Here is an 18361-nt window from a genome sequence, read left to right as displayed (position 1 = left end):
TATCTTTTGGATGTAACTTATGTCAGTCTTGAAAAGTTAGCTTGTGCTAAAATTAAATAGTAACAGTTGTTTTCTTAAATGGATTTATTTGTTGGAGTATAAGGTATATTAATTCTCAACAACTCAAGGTCAGAAAGTACGAAATATGGAGCATAACCGAAACATCATTCCGTAAGTAGATTTCGTTTAGTGCGGTCGATGGATCCTCGCTTAATTGATATTTTTCTAATATCAATAGTGTGGACGTATTACGGTTTTATGGTAGGCTTGAAATGGAAATAAATAAACCCACGCTCGATTTACCAAATCTGCCGACCACCGATGAGATCGCTTTAAAAATGGCTAATAAAGTGTGTTTGAGGAATTCTGCTCAAACTAAGCAGGAAATATCTCTAGATACTTCAATATCTTCTGACAAAACAATAGTCCCTGATACTAACTCACGCAATGTTCATATTCCTTACATACTCAACGGTGAATTGTTTGAGATACAGACTCAAGACGGTGAAAATGTAACTGTGAAATGTTGCAATTGCCCACCAGATCGCGTATATCGTGGTAGCGTGCGATCCACAGGCAATTTCCATATGCATATAAAGGTGAAAAGCAATAAAAAAATAATTGAACAAATTTGATTGCGCAAAATTTAACTAATTATTGTACTATTTCACATTTTTTTTAGAGACGTCATCCCGATTTAATGGGAAAAATATATGATATGAAAGTGAATGCCTTGGTAGAGAGGAGAGATCGATTTCTGCGCAATCGTAAATCCACGCGCCGTCGTAATACCAACGTCAATGGAAGTAGGACATCTTCATCGCGGAATGAACAGCGATTGGCATACCCGGTGCAACCAACTTCAGAATTATTTAAAATTAAAGCCGCGTTTCAACGGCATCAACTACAGCAACAACAACAAAATCGTATTCAACAAGATCAAAACCAGCAACAACAGAAAAGGGAGAAAAATTCGAGCATCTTGCATAAGGTAATAAACGGTGTTATTATTTAACATACAACTGCCAAATATAAGTAAAATAACTAATTTGTGAAGTAGATTACTGTAAAAATATGTTTATTAAATAACGCATAGCAAAGTTGTTTTTATAAAAACAATCTCATTTAATTCAAGGACAAAAAAAATATTAAGAAACCGTTACGAACATATCAGCAATAAAATCCATGCTTCTCATTAGAGAAACTTAGAGCACAACAAACCGTTAAAATATCTTGCGCTTCGTTACTGACGCTGATTTTTCACATTATTTTTGATTTTATTGTTGTTTGCATCTCGGAGTATTTCACATTAACTATTGCCTTTTTCACTCTCCTTTCTTCTCTTTTACAGTGGAATGTGATCGATCACTTTCTCATTACACCTGCTTTTGAGAGAGCACGTGATATAACACTAATGGAAGCCTATAATGAGCAACCACTCAATTACAGTCTCAAGCAAAACACCGTTGCAAATATGAGTTGTACAGAGAGAACACAAGAGATCGATGAAAACGATGCTGATACATCCGACAATTTGAATCCAAATAACATTTCAGTGAGTATCAACAAAGCATTATTTTCCTTATGAAAATAAACGCATGCCATTTTACCCTAGGGAACAATAGACACAAACGAGCACATAACGGGTTATGAAGTAAAGTCCACGTACAACAAAGCAAGCAATAGCGGTATGAATTGCATGACAATAAATCAACGAACTCAAATAGAGATGTCTCCCTTCGCTTTCAGCCAACCTGAGGAGCACGTGCCACTTTATGCTAACAACAGCGATCAGTCCTTGCTCGGTCGCGCTACAACTTTAAGTGCCGTAACCCCATGTCCGAGTGATGTGAGCAGTTACGATGCTGGTCAAGATCTTGGTGGCAGGTCATACGATTTGAACTGCAATCACGTGGGTAGCCTGATTAAGAATGAACTACTGTTAGCCGAAATACAGCCAATCGATCTCTCTGTACATCCCACATCTTCTGGGTTGCCAGGTTCCTCAGGATTCAGTTCCGGCGTAGATACCACACAATATTCAAATGACACTACAAATTTCAATATGCCTGTCGGGAACACTAAATCGGATGAAATTATTTTACAACTGTCCTCCGCATTACAGAGTTTGCATCGTGAACTGCAAACGTACAATCAAACTAATAACAATTGGTTTTGCTTGGAATTAGCAAAATTTAAATTTTTGCATCCTGAATTTGAATATCATAATTAGAAATGTTGGTACTATCTAGCAGGTCTAGGTACTAATTTGGATATTATTCACAAAGAAATATTTATCGTACTTGAATTGATGTATAGAAAAACAGATCATTTAGTAAGTACCTTAATTATACTATATACATATATTAAGTTAAACTATTAATTTTAAGCCTTGACCCGGTATTTAATAATATAAATAAGATTATAGTTACAATCATATTTACTTTTCAGTTCGGAATTAAAAGTCTAAGTTTAGAATGAAGTTATTTACGTTATATTCAGCAACTTGTTTGTGAGATATCTGTACAATTACATGGACATACATATGTATATTATTTCAATAAAATGAAAAGTTAGAAATTGAAACTGTTATCAATTTTATACATTCTGAAAAATTAGCATCGAGTTATGATAATACTGAATTTCTGCTAAGAAAATGTGTACTTTTTTGTCATTTTCATTATATTCATAAAAGATGTCTATCATATTTTTATTTGTATGTATTAAGATTCCATTTGAATGCACACAAGTTAGAATGTACTCGAAGCCTCCACGAATCAATTTCTATTTGAAGGTATTGAAAGGAAATTAATTATCGCGAGTTTTGCATTTTTTATACTCATCTACACTCGCGGATTCTGTGTAAGTCACCACCGCTTATCATTTAAAGTCATTCGGGGTTGTTTCCATAAGTTTCACCCAAGACGAACCCTCATGCATAACTACAAAAAACTGCTCTCCACTCTCGCAAGGGTGTTTTTTACATGCATAATTGTGCCCCTGCCAGCTTGCCTGACTAACGATATAGCTACCCCTTCCACCGTCGCGCTTTACACAATCTTACCACATGGGTATTGTTTATGATTTAAAAAAGAGACACAAAAGCAGGTACGTGCTCGTGAACTCCAAACATAAACTCCGACAGAATTATGTATGTAGATAAGGGTAGAAAAAAAGTAATCTCGCTTTTTTACTAATTACAATGATATCGAGAAACGTCGAGCCAGCAAGAAGGAAATCTTAATTTTTGGAAATCAGTTGCTTGGCGTATTTCATCTCAGCCACAATTGTTCTCCAATATTATTAAACAGTTTTTATTGCTAAGTTACAGTCATTCAGAGCCATTCAAATATGGAAAATAAGAAGGAGTATTTACGTTGTTTGATGCTTTTCTATTTCCGCAAAAATAAAACAGCTACCGAGACGAAAAGAAAGATTTGTGCGGTGTATGGCAATGATGCTGTCAGTGAGCGAGTGGTACAAATTTGGTTTTCAAAATTTCGAAAGGGCGACACAAGTTGTGTGGATGGACAACGTACTGGTCGTCCTGGAGTGGCAGATTGTGATAAAGTGAAAATGTTAATCGAAAGAAATCCACATTTTACTACAAAAAAAATTGCCGAAATAATTAGTTTATCAGAAAAAACCGTTGCTGACTACTTACTACGTCTGGGATATGTAGTTAATGGGGATGGTTGGCGCTTTGACGACTCTGCTGCAAAATGTAATGACAACAACAGCAACGAATCACTTAATGATGAGGAGACTAGTGTTGCAGAGACGGAAGCAATCGGTTACTGCAACGAAGAATTTGCATACGAACATGCTCTCAATTGTAATGTTCAAATCGCTCCAACGGAAGAAAGCAGCCCCATTCCCCGTCCACCATCTGCTTCTTTCGCGGACTTTACATACATTGAAAATGATAACTACCACGATATTATAATAGCAGGAAAAGAAAATGATAACATTGGCAACACCGGTTCAACTACTTTGCCCTCATTTTCGGAATTTTTTTCCAATATGTAAGTAATAACACTCATTATTATTTTACATAGTTATGGTTTCTCTAATAATGAATAAATATTATATTTCAATTATTTTCAGTTATACCAGTTACCTTAGAGGTGACGACGGATATTGTGCAATCGAAAATATAAATATCAACTCTGTGGATACTTTTAATGGTGGATACCCGTTAAAAAGTTACGATTAAATTATAATCTAGTCAAACAAAAAACTGAAAAATGTTGCAATCAAAGAAGACTTATTATCTTCGAAATCCTGCGAAGAAACTTAGGTCTCTAATAACAAACACATAGTTCCTCTTTACTGCGAGTATACACTAATTTATTGTATTATTATATAAATACGTATTTAATCAAATTTTCAGAGAGCATTTACATACTCTTTGTATAACAATGTTATTATTTCAATATTTATTATTTTTAATGTAAGTGTCATGTGAGACGCCACAATTTATATAAAGAAAATAAAATCATAACCTAAGCGAAACTTGATTCCTATTTAAATGGCCTAGAATAAAAATGTATATTTTACGAGAAATATTTTGAAGTTTAACTTTATACATTAAAATGAAAAATAGCCCATAAATAAATTTATCTGCTAGTCATTCGTAATACAAGTGTAGTCAAATAAAGTCTCTAAAGGATCATATTGAGATTCATTTCATCTTAACCTAATTTGATCAGAAAGAATCAGAAAGACCGGATTCTCTGTTCAATGAGTTTGGAAAGCATTTGTACTACATTTTTCAGTTAATGTCTGCATATGTCTGTATATATGTATGCGATTCCAATTCTCACTTTATTGGATAAGAATTCATAATAAAATTGTACTCTTTTTTTCATAGTTTTGGTGTTCCCCGGTTTATTTTTCAAATACTACCATTTTTTAATAATATTGCTAATGTATAACAGAAACTATACACGCTATACAAAGTTGCGCACGACTGTACAGACATGCACTGAAAGTTTTCGTAAGCAATACATATATTAATTATTCATAGATTCTGAATATTGTTAAAAACGTATACTATATTTAATCAAAAACGTAAATTCAATAAATTGCCCTAGCCCGCATTTATATAATATCATTTATGTTAAGACCCTAGATACAACTTAAACGAAAGCCGCAACAATGCCTATCTGTGAAGCAATTTTCGCATCAAAATTGCAACCTTGCGCGAAAGCAAAATTTATTGTTGATAAGATTTTACAGAACATTTGTTTTTTATACTTTAGTTATAAAGCAACACATTCATTAAAACTTAACAATGAAAAAGGTTGATGACGTAGAACATCTGATTGATATCGATTCGAGCCAGGACGAGGATGATATTAGTTTACATAAAAGTAAACCTACAAAAGTTTCGAAGTCAAAAAATGATGCACACAAAGAAATGCAGGAGCAAGAGACCGAAGACGACGACGACGACGAACCTCTGGCAATACACCCAAGAGGTGCGGAACCAACTTCGTCTGGGGTAAGCTTATTTTACAAATCCCTTTCAAAAATTAGCATGTCTTGTTTCCATAAGTTCGCTTTCTTGTATTAAACCCACAATTTTTCAATGCAGCAACAATGAGTCATTAACTCCCCTTATCACCAATGCTTATTCTACAAACACTAATAATCCTCGTTTTTTAAAATAGTCACATCGAGGTGGTCAGGAGCCACCAGGTCTCGATACAAACTCTATTCCCATGTCGTCGGAAAATAATAGTCTAAGATCAGCACATAACCTAGAGGCCAATGAAGGAAGAGCCAATGGAAGACAAACTGAACCAACTTTTTATATTCGTTCGCGTACAACCACTCTAAACACTACTGCGCTTAAAGATGATGTCTACGAGGTTCGTTTTAATGTTTATTTTTTGCTAGAGATTTTTTTAATAATATAAATTTCTCAATGAATTGACAGAGTTTGGATTATGATGTATGTGATAATGTACTATTCAAGGAAGATCAAAAATTCTCCGACAATGCGCGTTTTAACATTCGAAAAGATATTCTGCGTTGGATAATATTTATACAAATTGGTGTTGTGACCGCGCTAATCGCCTGCGTTATTGACATTCCCATTGAAGAGTTGTCTGCAGTAAAATACACGTTTCTCAAAAACTGTACGAACAATAATTTCTAAATGCGTAAAGTCTTTATACCAACTTAAGTTTCTGAAATTCCAAAGTCTTATCCGAAGTACTTATGTGTATGTATATGTAAATGTAAAATTCTTATTTTTCAAAAAACCAATTCGGAAAATACGGTTTTAGTTTTTATTTACAAATAACCAAATAACCGAAATGAAATAAATGTATAACGAAATGATCTTACTTCTAGCTGTTGACAACAATGTAGCTGCTAATATCAACCCCGGAGGAAATTTGGTTATTCCGTATATCTACTGGATGGCAATGAGCATAGTACCAGTGGTATTGGGTGCAGCGTTAGTAACTTATGTGGAGCCAATAACTGCTGGCAGTGGAATGCCTCAAGTAAAAAGTTATCTTAACGGCGTTAAAATTCCTCGAATTGTTCGTATAAAAACACTGGCTGTAAAAGCGGTAGGTGTAGTAACGGCGGTGGTAGGCGGCCTGGTTGGAGGAAAGGTGACTAACATGAAATATATATAAAATGCTTACTATTAATATGGATTCAAAATGAACAGGAAGGTCCAATGGCTCACGCCGGCGCCGTAGTTGCGGCGGGTATATCGCAAGGAAAAAGTACAACGTTTGTTAAGGATTTTCGAATTTTTCGAGCTTTTCGAGATGATCATGAGAAACGAGATTTTGTTTTGGGTGGCGCTGCAGCTGGTGTTGCTGCTGCTTTCGGCTCTCCAATCGGCGGAATGTTATTCTCGTTGGAGGAGGCAGCTAGTTTCTGGAACCAAAATCTTATTTGGCGAACCCTGGTCGCATCTATTATAAGTTCGTTCACGCTAAACATTGTCCTTTCCGCATATCATGGTTTGAATAATTTTACTTTTACGGGCCTATTTAATTTGGGCAAATTCGAGCAACCCCTCACATTTGAATACTTTGAGTTACCTATATTTATGTTATTCGGCGTAACTGGTGGTCTCTTGGGTGCCATGTGGAACTCATATAATACGCATATCAACCGATTTCGTTCACGTTTCATTAAGTTCAAATTTGCACGAATTCTAGAAGCAGCACTTGTGGCAGTTATCGGTGTGACATTAGCATGTGTTATGATTTTTTTCATAAATGACTGTCGCCCACTCGGAAATGACCCAACCGATTATCCAGTACAAGTAGGAACCAATTTAAATTTAAATAACATTTTAGCTTATCTAAAGATGATCACATAACATTTGCAGCTCTTTTGTGAGGATAATGAATACAACGCAGTAGCAGCACTTTGGTTCCAAACACCGGAGGCGACTGTACGTTCACTCTTTCATGATCCACCAGGTACAGAAATATATACAATAATTGACTTTATTTTCCTGTAATATATTTCGTGTTTAACTTTATTTCGTTTTCTTATTTTTCTCATAGGCTCGCACAAAATATTAACGCTGACGGTATTCACATTAGTTTACTACTTCCTGGCTTGTGTTACTTTTGGTCTAAATGTATCTCTTGGCATATTTATACCAACGGGGTTAGTAGGAGCCGCTTGGGGCCGTTTAGTGGCCATGATCATCTTCTATATTTTCCCTGAAGCGGTAATTGACGAGAGTGAAGATAATCGTAAATGCTATCTTACTCATACTTTCTTCTTTAGACATTTTTGAGTCCAGGTAAATATGCCCTCATCGGCGCAGCGGCCAACTTAGGTGGAGTGCTGCGTATGACTATTAGCCTTTCGGTCATACTCATGGAGACAACCGGTGTGGAGACATCATTTTTCTTTCCACTGATTGTGACACTAATTAGTGCAAAGTGGGTCGGAGATTACTTTACTGAGGTGAGCTATTATTTAATTTTAGAAATATTTTAAGGCAAAGTTTCATTTCCTACATTCACCATTATGACATATGGAAAATTGCAAATTTGTAGGGCATCTACGACATTCAAATCAAAATGAGCTGTGTGCCGATATTGCCATGGGAGCTTCTACCGAAGTATAAAGGGCTCAAAGCTTCAGAATTAATGAGCACGCCTGTTGTCTGTATAAAGAAATGCGACAGTGCGAAGTACATATATAAAGTACTGCGTCGTTGTAAACATAACGGTTTCCCAGTAGTGGAGGATGTGAAGGGTGTTAGTAAAATGCAAATTTTACTTTTATATTTTAAATTATATGTTTTTATTTCCTGCTGTTCAGAATAATCGGGCCAATGGTCGAGTTTGCGGTATTGTTTTGCGCTCACAACTGATTGTGATTCTGCTGAATTCATTTTACGAAGAAAAGAAAAACTTTTGGGAGAAAGAGGTTTCAATACAAACCTTCAGGAACGTTTACCCACGTTATCCGTCAATTGACGTAAGTAAACCCATTTAACTACTACTACAAACGCGCAAATAATCGAATTACTTTGACCCTCATATTCCAGAGCGTGCGCTTGCCAAATGAAAAAGAAAATTACACAGTAAATTTGGAGATTTTTATGAATCCATCGCCAGTGCGTGTTAGTCAAGTAAGTTTTCTATAATTTGTTTAAGTTAAACGATATTCATTTACGCATGTTTTAGTGTGATTCAGCATCAAAGATATTTAAGAAGTTCCGGGCGCTGGGCTTGCGTCATATGATTGTGATTGATCGTGAAAATCGTGTTGTTGGTATTATTACACGCAAGGATTTTTTGTATAAATAATAAATTGCATGCCCATGTATTTAATATAAAATATGACTGTGTTATTATAATATGCAGTCGCAGTATAAATATCCAACTGTGGATTATACGATTTTATTTTTTCGAATAACTTCTTATATTCTCATACATTAACCCCGTTAATTCATTTGACTATTTACTTTATTGTGTAGTTTTTTAGTAATCGATATTCATATATACCCTTAATGTATTTTTGTACTTGATATGTACTGTAAATTGTCAAAATATATTGTAAAGTATGGACTGAACTCCGAAGTCACGTAGGAGGATAAAAACGTAATGTTTTAATGCAGAAAATCGGTTAATAGTTTTTTTTTAAGTGTGAGCGAGCGTTTTTGTATTTTTTTTGTTTGATATTTTTTGCAATGGGCGTTAAGCGACGATATTAGAAAATCGTTTGGATAATTATAATCGGAATCAAGAAGCAGCTTATTTGTCGGAACCGCCGACATCGGACCACTGTAGCATATAGCTACCATACAGACGGTCAAAGTCATGTTTTTGTATGGAAACTTTCTTTGATTCTGTAGGATATTATAGTTCTGGTGCAACCGAGGTAAAGTTTTTTCTTATTCTGAATTCAACTTAACTGAATTGGGAAGTAATTTGGAGACATTTCAAATTTTCCGCTTTTTATTTAAAATATCAAATGCAGTAACGTGGGTTTCTTTCAAATAAATTAGTTTAATACAAAATATCAATACTATTGTAAAGTATACAAACACAAAAACACAAATTATGCCTGCATTAGCAGCTGGGGGCTAAGGCAGGTAAAATCATAAAACGAGTATCTACAATAATATTACAACTGTAAAACAAATCATTTTAATCTAATTTCAAGTTGTTCGCCTTGAAAATTAAACGCTCTAAAGCGCGATTAATACGCAGAATAACGAAATATCCAACAATTAGAGCCGTCAGGCTGACAAATGTTCCGATGCCCTCGTAAATGAAGCGCGGCGCAAAGATCTTCCACACCATCAGATGACGACAGTGAATGGTACAAGCCAGCATGGCACAAAGCACCTGCAACGAAGTGGATGTATGAAATTAATTAGAATTAGAAATAAAAATAAGAAAAAATGTAAAATAGTTTACCTTAATTCCTTGTAGTATTAAAAACTGTACTGCGAGTTTAAATGAACTGGCAAGGAAGGTGCCTTCATTTTCATACAGTAGAAATTCGCCACGCATCATGTCCAAACCAATTCCATCGACCGTTGATGGTGCGGATGTCCCATTCGCATTCGTGTTTGCAGAGGTTGGACCTTTTATGAATTTCGGATGAAGCGCGCAAAGTGAGAATGTTAACAAACTGAGCAGATTGTACATGCAAAAAAAGAACACTTGTCCACAGAATGTGTTCAATATAACTAAGACTCCAGAAATTAGATGTGACTTCCCAAGACCACTTGTACGACCAACGAAAGCAGCGCGCCAATCTATCTGCGAGAGGGTGGTTTGATGGGACGTGGCGAAGAAGCAGAAATGTGCCAACAAAAACCAACTGACTATACCCGTAAATGTTGGCTGTATGCAATTTGCTAACGTAAACAATTAGATGTCAGCTGATATAAATACAAATATTAAATAGTTAACTTCAGTGTTCTTACCTAGATTCACTGCTGTTCGAAAGCGCAATGTGGAATGAACCAAGATGATGACAACCGAAATCGCTATACACGCGACCATACCGATTGTGGCACGCGGTTCGAGTAGTACAATCAGCATCATACTGAGAAACAGTCCAAACACGATAGTGGCTGAGGAGTACACGGTGGTCAGCCCATAGACCATTGCATCCATCTGGTTGACACGAGCCTCCGCGTCGTCATACATGCGCTTGATCTTCTTGAATATCTGCGGTATGACGTTGTCCCACGGCCTAATTTGAATAGGTGTGCTAAAGTTGGGCAGAACGTAGAAAGTCAGCAATGGCGAAACGCACAGCACAACTATCTGCACAAGCATGAGACCGTAAATTACCAGCGCCATGGCATCGATGTGCGTGCGCTTCACATTTTTCACGGCACTATGGGCAAGCAACAAATGCCCGCCAGCACAAATCGAAGCTATTGTGGGCCCATAGCGTGCTAGCCATACATTGGGCGAACCGCCGGTTAAGCTACCGCTGTGCCTTAGATAGAGTCGGGAGAGCGTTGTGTACAGCACTATAATGACCACCGCTAAAATGTAGGTCTTACCGGTTGCGGGACGTTTTATCGAGAAACCGTCAGAGTTGCCTGAGAAATCTACGCAGTTTCCCTGTTCCTCTCTACAACGAAAGAGCGCATACGTGTAACGAACGATAATAATCGCCAGTAAGCTGAATAGTAGCAATTGCGCGATGGTGGAACGTAAAAATTGTGACCATTTGAAGCGCTTATTCAGTTCAAGACGCACACATTTCTGAAGGATTTCATACGCCAGCAGGAGAATGGATCCTACCAGTAGATATGACAGTATTTTCGGTTCCTGTATTATAAAGCTGTTGGAGAAGAATACACTGACGGCGATTAGGAAAATAATTCGAGTTGGCATATTGCCGAAACGCTTCACCGCCGACCAATTATTGGCAATTGTACGCCAATTTTGCAGGGCGTGGAAAATCAGAATAAATGCGCTGACGATGTTGGTAAAGAATATCACGCCATGGTCCTCCGATTTGAAAGAGAAGTTCTTGAAGTAGCGATACCCAAAGAAACCAGCCGCAATATTTACGAGATACGTAAATGTAACTCCCTTCGGTGTGAATATACGGTAGAGCTCTAAGGCATTTAAGTTGTTGACTACCAGAAATGAAAAGAATATTGGCAGCAGCGTAAACAAGAGACCCTGAGACATTTGCACAGCATCGAATTTCACCCAAATTTCACGGCACGTGTTAAGAATTAGTCGCATATTAGCATTTAGATCACCTATAAATGATTTGAAGCCCGCTTCATTGTATACCGTCTTGACGCGATGAGTGAATAAGACATATTCGTTATGCATATTCTCCAATTCGTCAACGCTGAATGTACGCTTGTTCTCTAAAGCGTAATTGAAGAAGTACTTATACATCTGTTGCGCATTTTGCCAGACATGGAGTAAAAGTGTCTGGAATTTGTTCATGTACGGCACTTTAATATCAGGTACGATGTTGAAATTGATTAAGCCCAAATTTGAGTAGGGTATGGGGACACCCATTATAGTGGCCAACGTGGGGACGAGATCGATCTGAAAGACACAAGATTATAGACTATTAAATTATGCATAATAAAGGGCACAACTAATAATACAATTCTGCAAAAGGAAAACGAATGAAAGGAAAAGAAATTTTGAAAATTTTCTATGCATGAATTGGATTTACTTGAAGAAAGCCTTTTTCTATAGTTGCTTTGACTGTTGCTAATATCTGTTCTCATTTTGAAAATAATCAGAATCAAGGTAAATTTAATTGTTTAAGAAGGCACAACTTGACGTGCGTCGTAATGCTATAACGATTGCATATTATCTCTGCCTTCTTACATTAAAATATGTGATATGATTTTTAAAATAAATATGTACATTTTGGACTGATAAGAAATTTTACGCATTGCTACATTTCGATAAGGGCGATTGTTATAAATTCGTTGATGAGTTTATCTCTCGCTTTGGTGGTCATAAGCTTACCTGCTGCATAGTTGTATTATCAGAACCGAATTCGCTGCCGATAAATTTGTTGCCTTTAGTATAGGCAAATAACAATGCATTAGTTTCATCATCGGTTTCGCCTCCATGATCGCCTGATGCCGTCATGCCATGATCTCCCATCACAAGCAAAGTTGTATCACCATCCATTTTTGCTATAACTGATCTAAAAAATACAACCAATAATTTTTAAACTTATTGCCAACGATAGAATAAGTATATGTATATGTGACATACTTTATGATTTCGTTCATTTCATTGAGTTTACGGGCCATCTCTTCATGTAAAGGTCCGTGTTTGTGGCCGCAGTGGTCAACTCCAAGAAAGTGAGCAATAAGTACCTGCCAGTCATCCTTTGCAAGTTCTTTTGGCAATAACTGTTCAATTTTGTTGTCGACTGTATCCAAATCGAATATGTCGAAGCTGGGATAGGAATAAGCACGCCTAAAACGTCGAGGATACAGATCTGTCCATGTGCTATCACCCAAAAATACTATGGGCAGATTATGTCTGACCAACTGATCAATAATATTGTCTTCGTTGATTTCGGGTGAAGCGAAGTTCGAACCCATGTCAACAAAGGTTGGTAAACTGCCGGTTGTAAGACCTTTAAGGCGCTGTAAAGTGGTTGTTGGTGGATCGGCTTTAAATCGCATGAGGTGTGCATTTTCGGGCGAACTTTGTATCAAATCGTACATTATTGTCAGCTTATTTTCATAAGGTAGTGGATTTGAAATATTCTCCTTATAGACCCCGAATTCATATTTTAGTGCATCAATGAGCAAAATAATCACTTTAGACTTTTGGGGCAGACACAAATTGGAAGTAGCGTTGACATCCTTGAAGATTTCTTGTACAATTTCCTCACTTAAAAAATATTCCTGTAAATTAAAAATATATGCAATAATTTTTCATTATTAATACAATAAATTAATGACTTACATCACTTTCATTTAAAGATAGGCGTTGACATGAGCTAATATCCGTTTTGGATACACGTGAAAGAAGAAAACCTCGCGAGAAAAGCAGAACACCAGATGATATCAAATAAGCCAACCATATTAGCACGAAAAAATAGCTCCACGCATAATTCATGACTTGACTAGGTTAATTTAGGTAAAATCTATTAATGTATATTAACGCAAAGCAGCTCCAGTGATTCCGCTTAGCGCTGACTAGAATTTATTACTGCGATGTGCTGAGAACTTGTTTCTGTTTTCTCCTCGATACCTTTTATCTTTGCATATTGAATTTTGATTTTATATCTCGTGGTCAATGAACGACTTATTTTTCTGTAATAAATGCAAAAAATACTGTGAAACAATAAATAATTTCGTTTTTTATTGTCGTTTGAGATGAAAACGTCAGCTGTTTATGAAAATACTTCTGTCAGGGCACATATGAATAGACTTACTTACGACTTAGCAATAACAACCTATAGACCTTATTTTTAAGAATGTATGGACGTCATAATTTTGCAAATAAAAGAAAATATTTTTAACTTCACAAATTATAATTAAACGACAAAACCATTTCAAAAAATAATTAATATGGTTAATTTGAACTTTTATATATTTACATCGTTGCATGTTGTGGGTTAAAAGCTTTTCACCGTAGATGTCGCTTAAGCCAATAAGTTGGCAGTACTGTCTTTTAGATTCCATAGCGGGCGTCTGTTAACGGATTTGAAAATGTGTATTTGGAGTCATTTGTGGCAGATGTTGGTGTGACTTTGGTTTAGTTTACTATTGTGAAAATTATTTGATTTTGGCGAATAAATATAGGGAAAGAAAGGGTTTTATAAAAATTCTATTTGTTCAGTTCGAAGTTAACTACTTTGCCGGACAAAGACACGAAATGGAGGGATTATTGAAAATAATTGAGACGAGTGACGAATATTGCAATGAATTAAAGGAGCTTAAAGAGGTAAAGTTGCACAATTGCTTACAGAATTGGTGTTTTGCTTATTTTGTAATTATTTTTAATTTTCTTTAAAGAAATTTATTAAAGATTTGCGCGATCAGCTTAGTGGTCAAAAAACTGCAATTCTTGAGCCAATTACATTGGGTCAGTTGCCTAACGCCACCCCTCAACAAAAAAAGAAACGAATTAAACGCTTGTCAGATCTGACGGAAAGCGATAGTGAGTAGAAAAAGCTAAATTCTTAAATTGTGAAATTTTTATGCTATAATAATTTTTAAAAACAGATGAGGCTGTTCCTGAAAAAATTTCTCCTCGTCTGTCAGCGCGTACGAGTAATTCTAAACTTCTTGCCACAGCCGATACCATGGAAGCTGAGCAAATTGATATTGATCACGTCCCACCAACTCCCGTTTTAAATCCAACACCTGCACCAAGGAGTGCAAAGGTTGAAAACAAAGAACAATTAGAGGAAAAATTGATGCCACCTCCTCCAGCGCCTATTACTGCGCACAGTGATTTAACACAAGTCGCTGGTAATATTGAAACGTCATTTTCAAGACCACAACGCGCAGCAAAATTGAAATCGGAAAAGAACCTTAAAGAACCAAAACTTAATAGTAAAATGCGTCGTCCCAGTAGAAATAACACTACTAAGGTGAAGTTGGAGCATGAACAACGACCCTCACAAATGCACGAAGTTGATGATAACGCAATTCAGAGCGACAGTGATGCTTCTAAATCTATTGCTAGCGTCACATCTGAAAATTCAGTAATAGCCATTCCAACAAAAGCTCCATCTGTGGTGGAGCTGAATTCAGACGATGAAGCCACAGATAAAAATTCTCAACGTATGTATAATAATTTTCTCTAATTAATTGTCGGTAAAAATGTATTCCTTTTTAAATGGTAGGCAATTCTACAGAGGACGGTAAGACTCGTGGCCTACGCATCAAAATTAAACGTGAAAAGAGTAGTATTGAAGTTGCTAATGACAAAGCAAACATCGAGCTTTCGGCACCTTCTACAGCACTGGAATCGTCAGTTAGTGCGCAACAAACTGTTCCATTACCAAAGGTATTCTTCAAAAAATTCAATAATCATTAACTAATCCTTAATAATTACATAGATTCCTATAAAGTCTGAACCTGGTAGCGACGATTCGACACTGGCATCCACCACACTTTCAGTTAATACTACCACCGCTAATACTAAACGTCGCAAGAAAAAGGATGCTGTGCCCAAACCAATAAAAGTTGAAAGATTTAGCGATATTGACGCAACACAAACTACCCGTAAAACCCGTAAACAAACCCGTGCGTCAGGTGGATCTGTTTATGAAGATGCAGTGGACCACCCAATTTCAAATGAAGCTGTTAGCACACCGCCCACGCGAGTTTCACTAGTACCGCCAGAAGTTGCTGCCGCTGCAGGAATGAATGAGACTAGAAATAATTCTGCACAACCCGAAAAGACTGGTAATTTGACAGTAGTAACAGGTGCTGTCATAAATGACGCTACATTTTGTGCAAATGCAGCACAAACCACGTTCCAGGTGGATGCTGCACAGGCCACCTTTGTTATGGATGGTCAAAATGCCAATATGACTGTTACAATAAACAAAAAGTCAGGCGGAGCGGTCACTTCGGTGGGCGACACAACATATAATGTGCCCGTCAATGACAAAGCAAACAATTCGACTGTCTCGTCCCGTCACTCGATGGAGACTGCAAAAGACACAACACATCCCCAACAAGATAGCCTAATAACCGAGGATGAGTCATTTGAACCGGAAAAGCCAAAGGCTAAATTAGCAACTCTGCCAAAACCCGGTCCAGCTTCTACAAAATTAGGGTCAGCTAAGATTTTCAAAATGCCTACCCGTACAAATGAACTATTCAAGTAAATATATACAGATTTCTGTTTTTGACATAATTCTTACCAATTTATTGGTTTTAGCCCCCTTGTGCAAAGTCCGGTGAAGAAAAAGGTTGAAGCTTTCGAAAATGCTGCAATAGCTGCACATACTACAGAGGTAACCAGTTCCGGTCGTCCGAAACGAACTAAGGAAAACGCAGCACCGGTAAGTGAAAGTTGAAAATAGTTGTTTCTTATATATATATGTATATATATTGTTATATAATATTTCCAGTCAAGTATAAACACGCCAACTTTTGGAAAGCTTGCATCCGCGCCTACACTAGGGCGATTCCTCACTCCAACACAATCTTCTAATCTCACAGGGTCGTTAGCAAAAGTAAAGAAAGTGCCAAATAGTGCGTCAAAAGTTATGCCGCATCCGAAAGGTATTGCTGGTGTTAAAGCCACTGCCAGTACAACTACTACAAAAACTTTATCACGCGAAAATAGTGCCGAAGATTTTCGCAAGGGTTTGCATAGCTTAGCCGAGGAGCGCAAGAAGCAACGAGAACAGAAGCATCTTATCGCCGCACAACAGCGAGAAGCTAAAGAACGGGAACGTGCTGAACGCGCAGCCAAATTAGTGAAGGAGCGCGAGGAAAAGCGACTGAAAAAACAACAAGAGGCTGAACAGAAGAAGCAAGCGCTCGAGGAGATCCAGCGTAACTTGCGACAGCAAGAAGACGCCGCTAAATTGAAGGCAGCCAAAGCAAAGGCCGAACAAGAACGTGAGTTGTTGCAACAAATGAAGCAGCAACAGAATGCTCGCGCTGCTGCAGCGAAAATGTTGCCACCACCCCCGAAACATCAATCGAAGTACACATTCGAAATGTTGCATGAAGATGATTCAACAGATGAAGAGGAAAAGACTTCGTATAAGCGACCACCGCCACCAACTTGGAGCCGAAGTATGTAAAACAATAACAAAAATTTCACTTTTATAATATGCATTTATCATTGTATTGTTCAACAGGTCACGTACGTGGCTCGGCAATTCGTATGCAGCAATACTGGCCCACGAAAATAATTGACAGCTTCTTTTCGGTGCAACCGATGTCACCGGACTTGCGTTCGATCTTCCCCAATATTAGCTCGCATCATTTGAAACGCAATTCAAGCGTCTTATGGACAACCCCACCGCGTTATTCAGAGCTGCCAAAATATTAAACGTTTGCTCTGTATTCATAAATAATCGTTTCTCTTTGTATATGACATATAAAATAGAGATTAGTCTGTTAATTAATTTGAAATGGAATTTTAGTTGTATTTAGTACAAGTAGCTGCTTGCTCGAATTATTAATCCTTTTATTGTTTGTAATTTGTTGGTAAAATCTCTTGCACTATCCTATTCATACATACACATATGAGGAGTGCTTTTCATGTATACATAAGGAATTTTGTAAGCATTTTAACGTGTTTGATTATCATGACACATTTTGCACTTTTTTTACAAATAAAATATAACGAAAAACAAATAATGATTCAAATTTTATTCTCAAGAAGATATTATTGTTTGCAATAAAAATGAATTTGTTTCAAATAAATGAGGTTATGCCACTCTTGTCTTACGGTGCTTGGAGTGGTGGACCGTTGCCAGCAAAATCTGATACAGAAAAGTTCTCTGCATAATGGGAGACACCCTTCATTTCGCACACAGTCTCGATTGATGTAAAAGTACCGAGTCGCGACAAGATCTTCCAAATCGCCTGGACACAGATGGAGAAGGTACAACCTGGCAGAACACCGCACTCCGAGCTACAGCAGGATATCTCCCATCGAGCATCTACACAGTGAGGCCCACGTGCTTCCTGTAAAGAAGCAAACACACACTTCTCCCCAAGCAATTTCTGCTCGAAGCAGGGCAAACACGTCGAGACAGACACTAAATGTCATTCACAGTGTGGGTATTAACACCTTCATTGACTTCCTCCCAGTAACTGCGGTATTTCGAGTCTAAACACCACTTATTGCAGAACTAGAGCTCGAGTTGCTACGTGAAGCAAGCGTATTGTCATGGTATA

At 37.1% G+C, this 18361-nt stretch overlaps 5 protein-coding genes across 5 annotated transcripts; 4 read left to right on the top strand and 1 right to left on the bottom strand.

Annotated features, from left to right (window-relative positions):
* The first annotated feature begins 77 nt into the window (after window positions 1–77).
* Window positions 78–2592, top strand: LOC126757496 (uncharacterized). Its single transcript, XM_050471437.1, has 5 exons — window positions 78–171; window positions 239–599; window positions 683–991; window positions 1352–1555; window positions 1616–2592. The coding sequence occupies exons 1-5, from the start codon at window positions 146–148 to the stop codon at window positions 2231–2233; spliced, it is 1518 nt and encodes a 505-aa protein (XP_050327394.1). The 5' UTR covers window positions 78–145; the 3' UTR covers window positions 2234–2592.
* On the top strand, window positions 2272–9103 carry LOC126757493 (H(+)/Cl(-) exchange transporter 7). The gene is made up of 13 exons (XM_050471436.1): window positions 2272–2335; window positions 5265–5506; window positions 5676–5876; window positions 5945–6146; window positions 6364–6632; window positions 6692–7300; window positions 7367–7460; window positions 7548–7717; window positions 7777–7959; window positions 8052–8255; window positions 8320–8478; window positions 8549–8632; window positions 8688–9103. Exons 2-13 carry the CDS (start codon window positions 5297–5299, stop codon window positions 8808–8810), a joined length of 2508 nt encoding a protein of 835 aa, XP_050327393.1. The 5' UTR covers window positions 2272–2335; window positions 5265–5296; the 3' UTR covers window positions 8811–9103.
* Window positions 2770–4566, top strand: LOC126757497 (uncharacterized). Its single transcript, XM_050471438.1, has 2 exons — window positions 2770–4025; window positions 4108–4566. The coding sequence occupies exons 1-2, from the start codon at window positions 3352–3354 to the stop codon at window positions 4214–4216; spliced, it is 783 nt and encodes a 260-aa protein (XP_050327395.1). The 5' UTR covers window positions 2770–3351; the 3' UTR covers window positions 4217–4566.
* Window positions 9104–9443: 340 nt separating the features above from the next.
* LOC126757492 (GPI ethanolamine phosphate transferase 3) lies at window positions 9444–13883 on the bottom strand. The gene is made up of 6 exons (XM_050471435.1): window positions 13443–13883; window positions 12738–13381; window positions 12483–12666; window positions 10442–12047; window positions 9927–10372; window positions 9444–9854 (listed from the first exon to the last, which is right to left on the bottom strand). The coding sequence occupies exons 1-6, from the start codon at window positions 13593–13595 to the stop codon at window positions 9654–9656; spliced, it is 3234 nt and encodes a 1077-aa protein (XP_050327392.1). The 5' UTR covers window positions 13596–13883; the 3' UTR covers window positions 9444–9653.
* Window positions 13884–14208: 325 nt separating this feature from the next.
* LOC126756077 (inner centromere protein) lies at window positions 14209–17818 on the top strand. Its single transcript, XM_050468903.1, has 8 exons — window positions 14209–14426; window positions 14498–14642; window positions 14708–15271; window positions 15334–15497; window positions 15550–16322; window positions 16380–16503; window positions 16573–17248; window positions 17314–17818. The coding sequence occupies exons 1-8, from the start codon at window positions 14358–14360 to the stop codon at window positions 17505–17507; spliced, it is 2709 nt and encodes a 902-aa protein (XP_050324860.1). The 5' UTR covers window positions 14209–14357; the 3' UTR covers window positions 17508–17818.
* Window positions 17819–18361: the final 543 nt, after the last annotated feature.

This window comes from Bactrocera neohumeralis, chromosome 4, assembly GCF_024586455.1.
Source record: "Bactrocera neohumeralis isolate Rockhampton chromosome 4, APGP_CSIRO_Bneo_wtdbg2-racon-allhic-juicebox.fasta_v2, whole genome shotgun sequence".
Taxonomy (NCBI): Eukaryota; Metazoa; Arthropoda; class Insecta; order Diptera; family Tephritidae; genus Bactrocera; species Bactrocera neohumeralis.
Note: the sequence above shows the minus strand (reverse complement) of the source record. Positions and strands in the feature narration are given on the sequence as shown.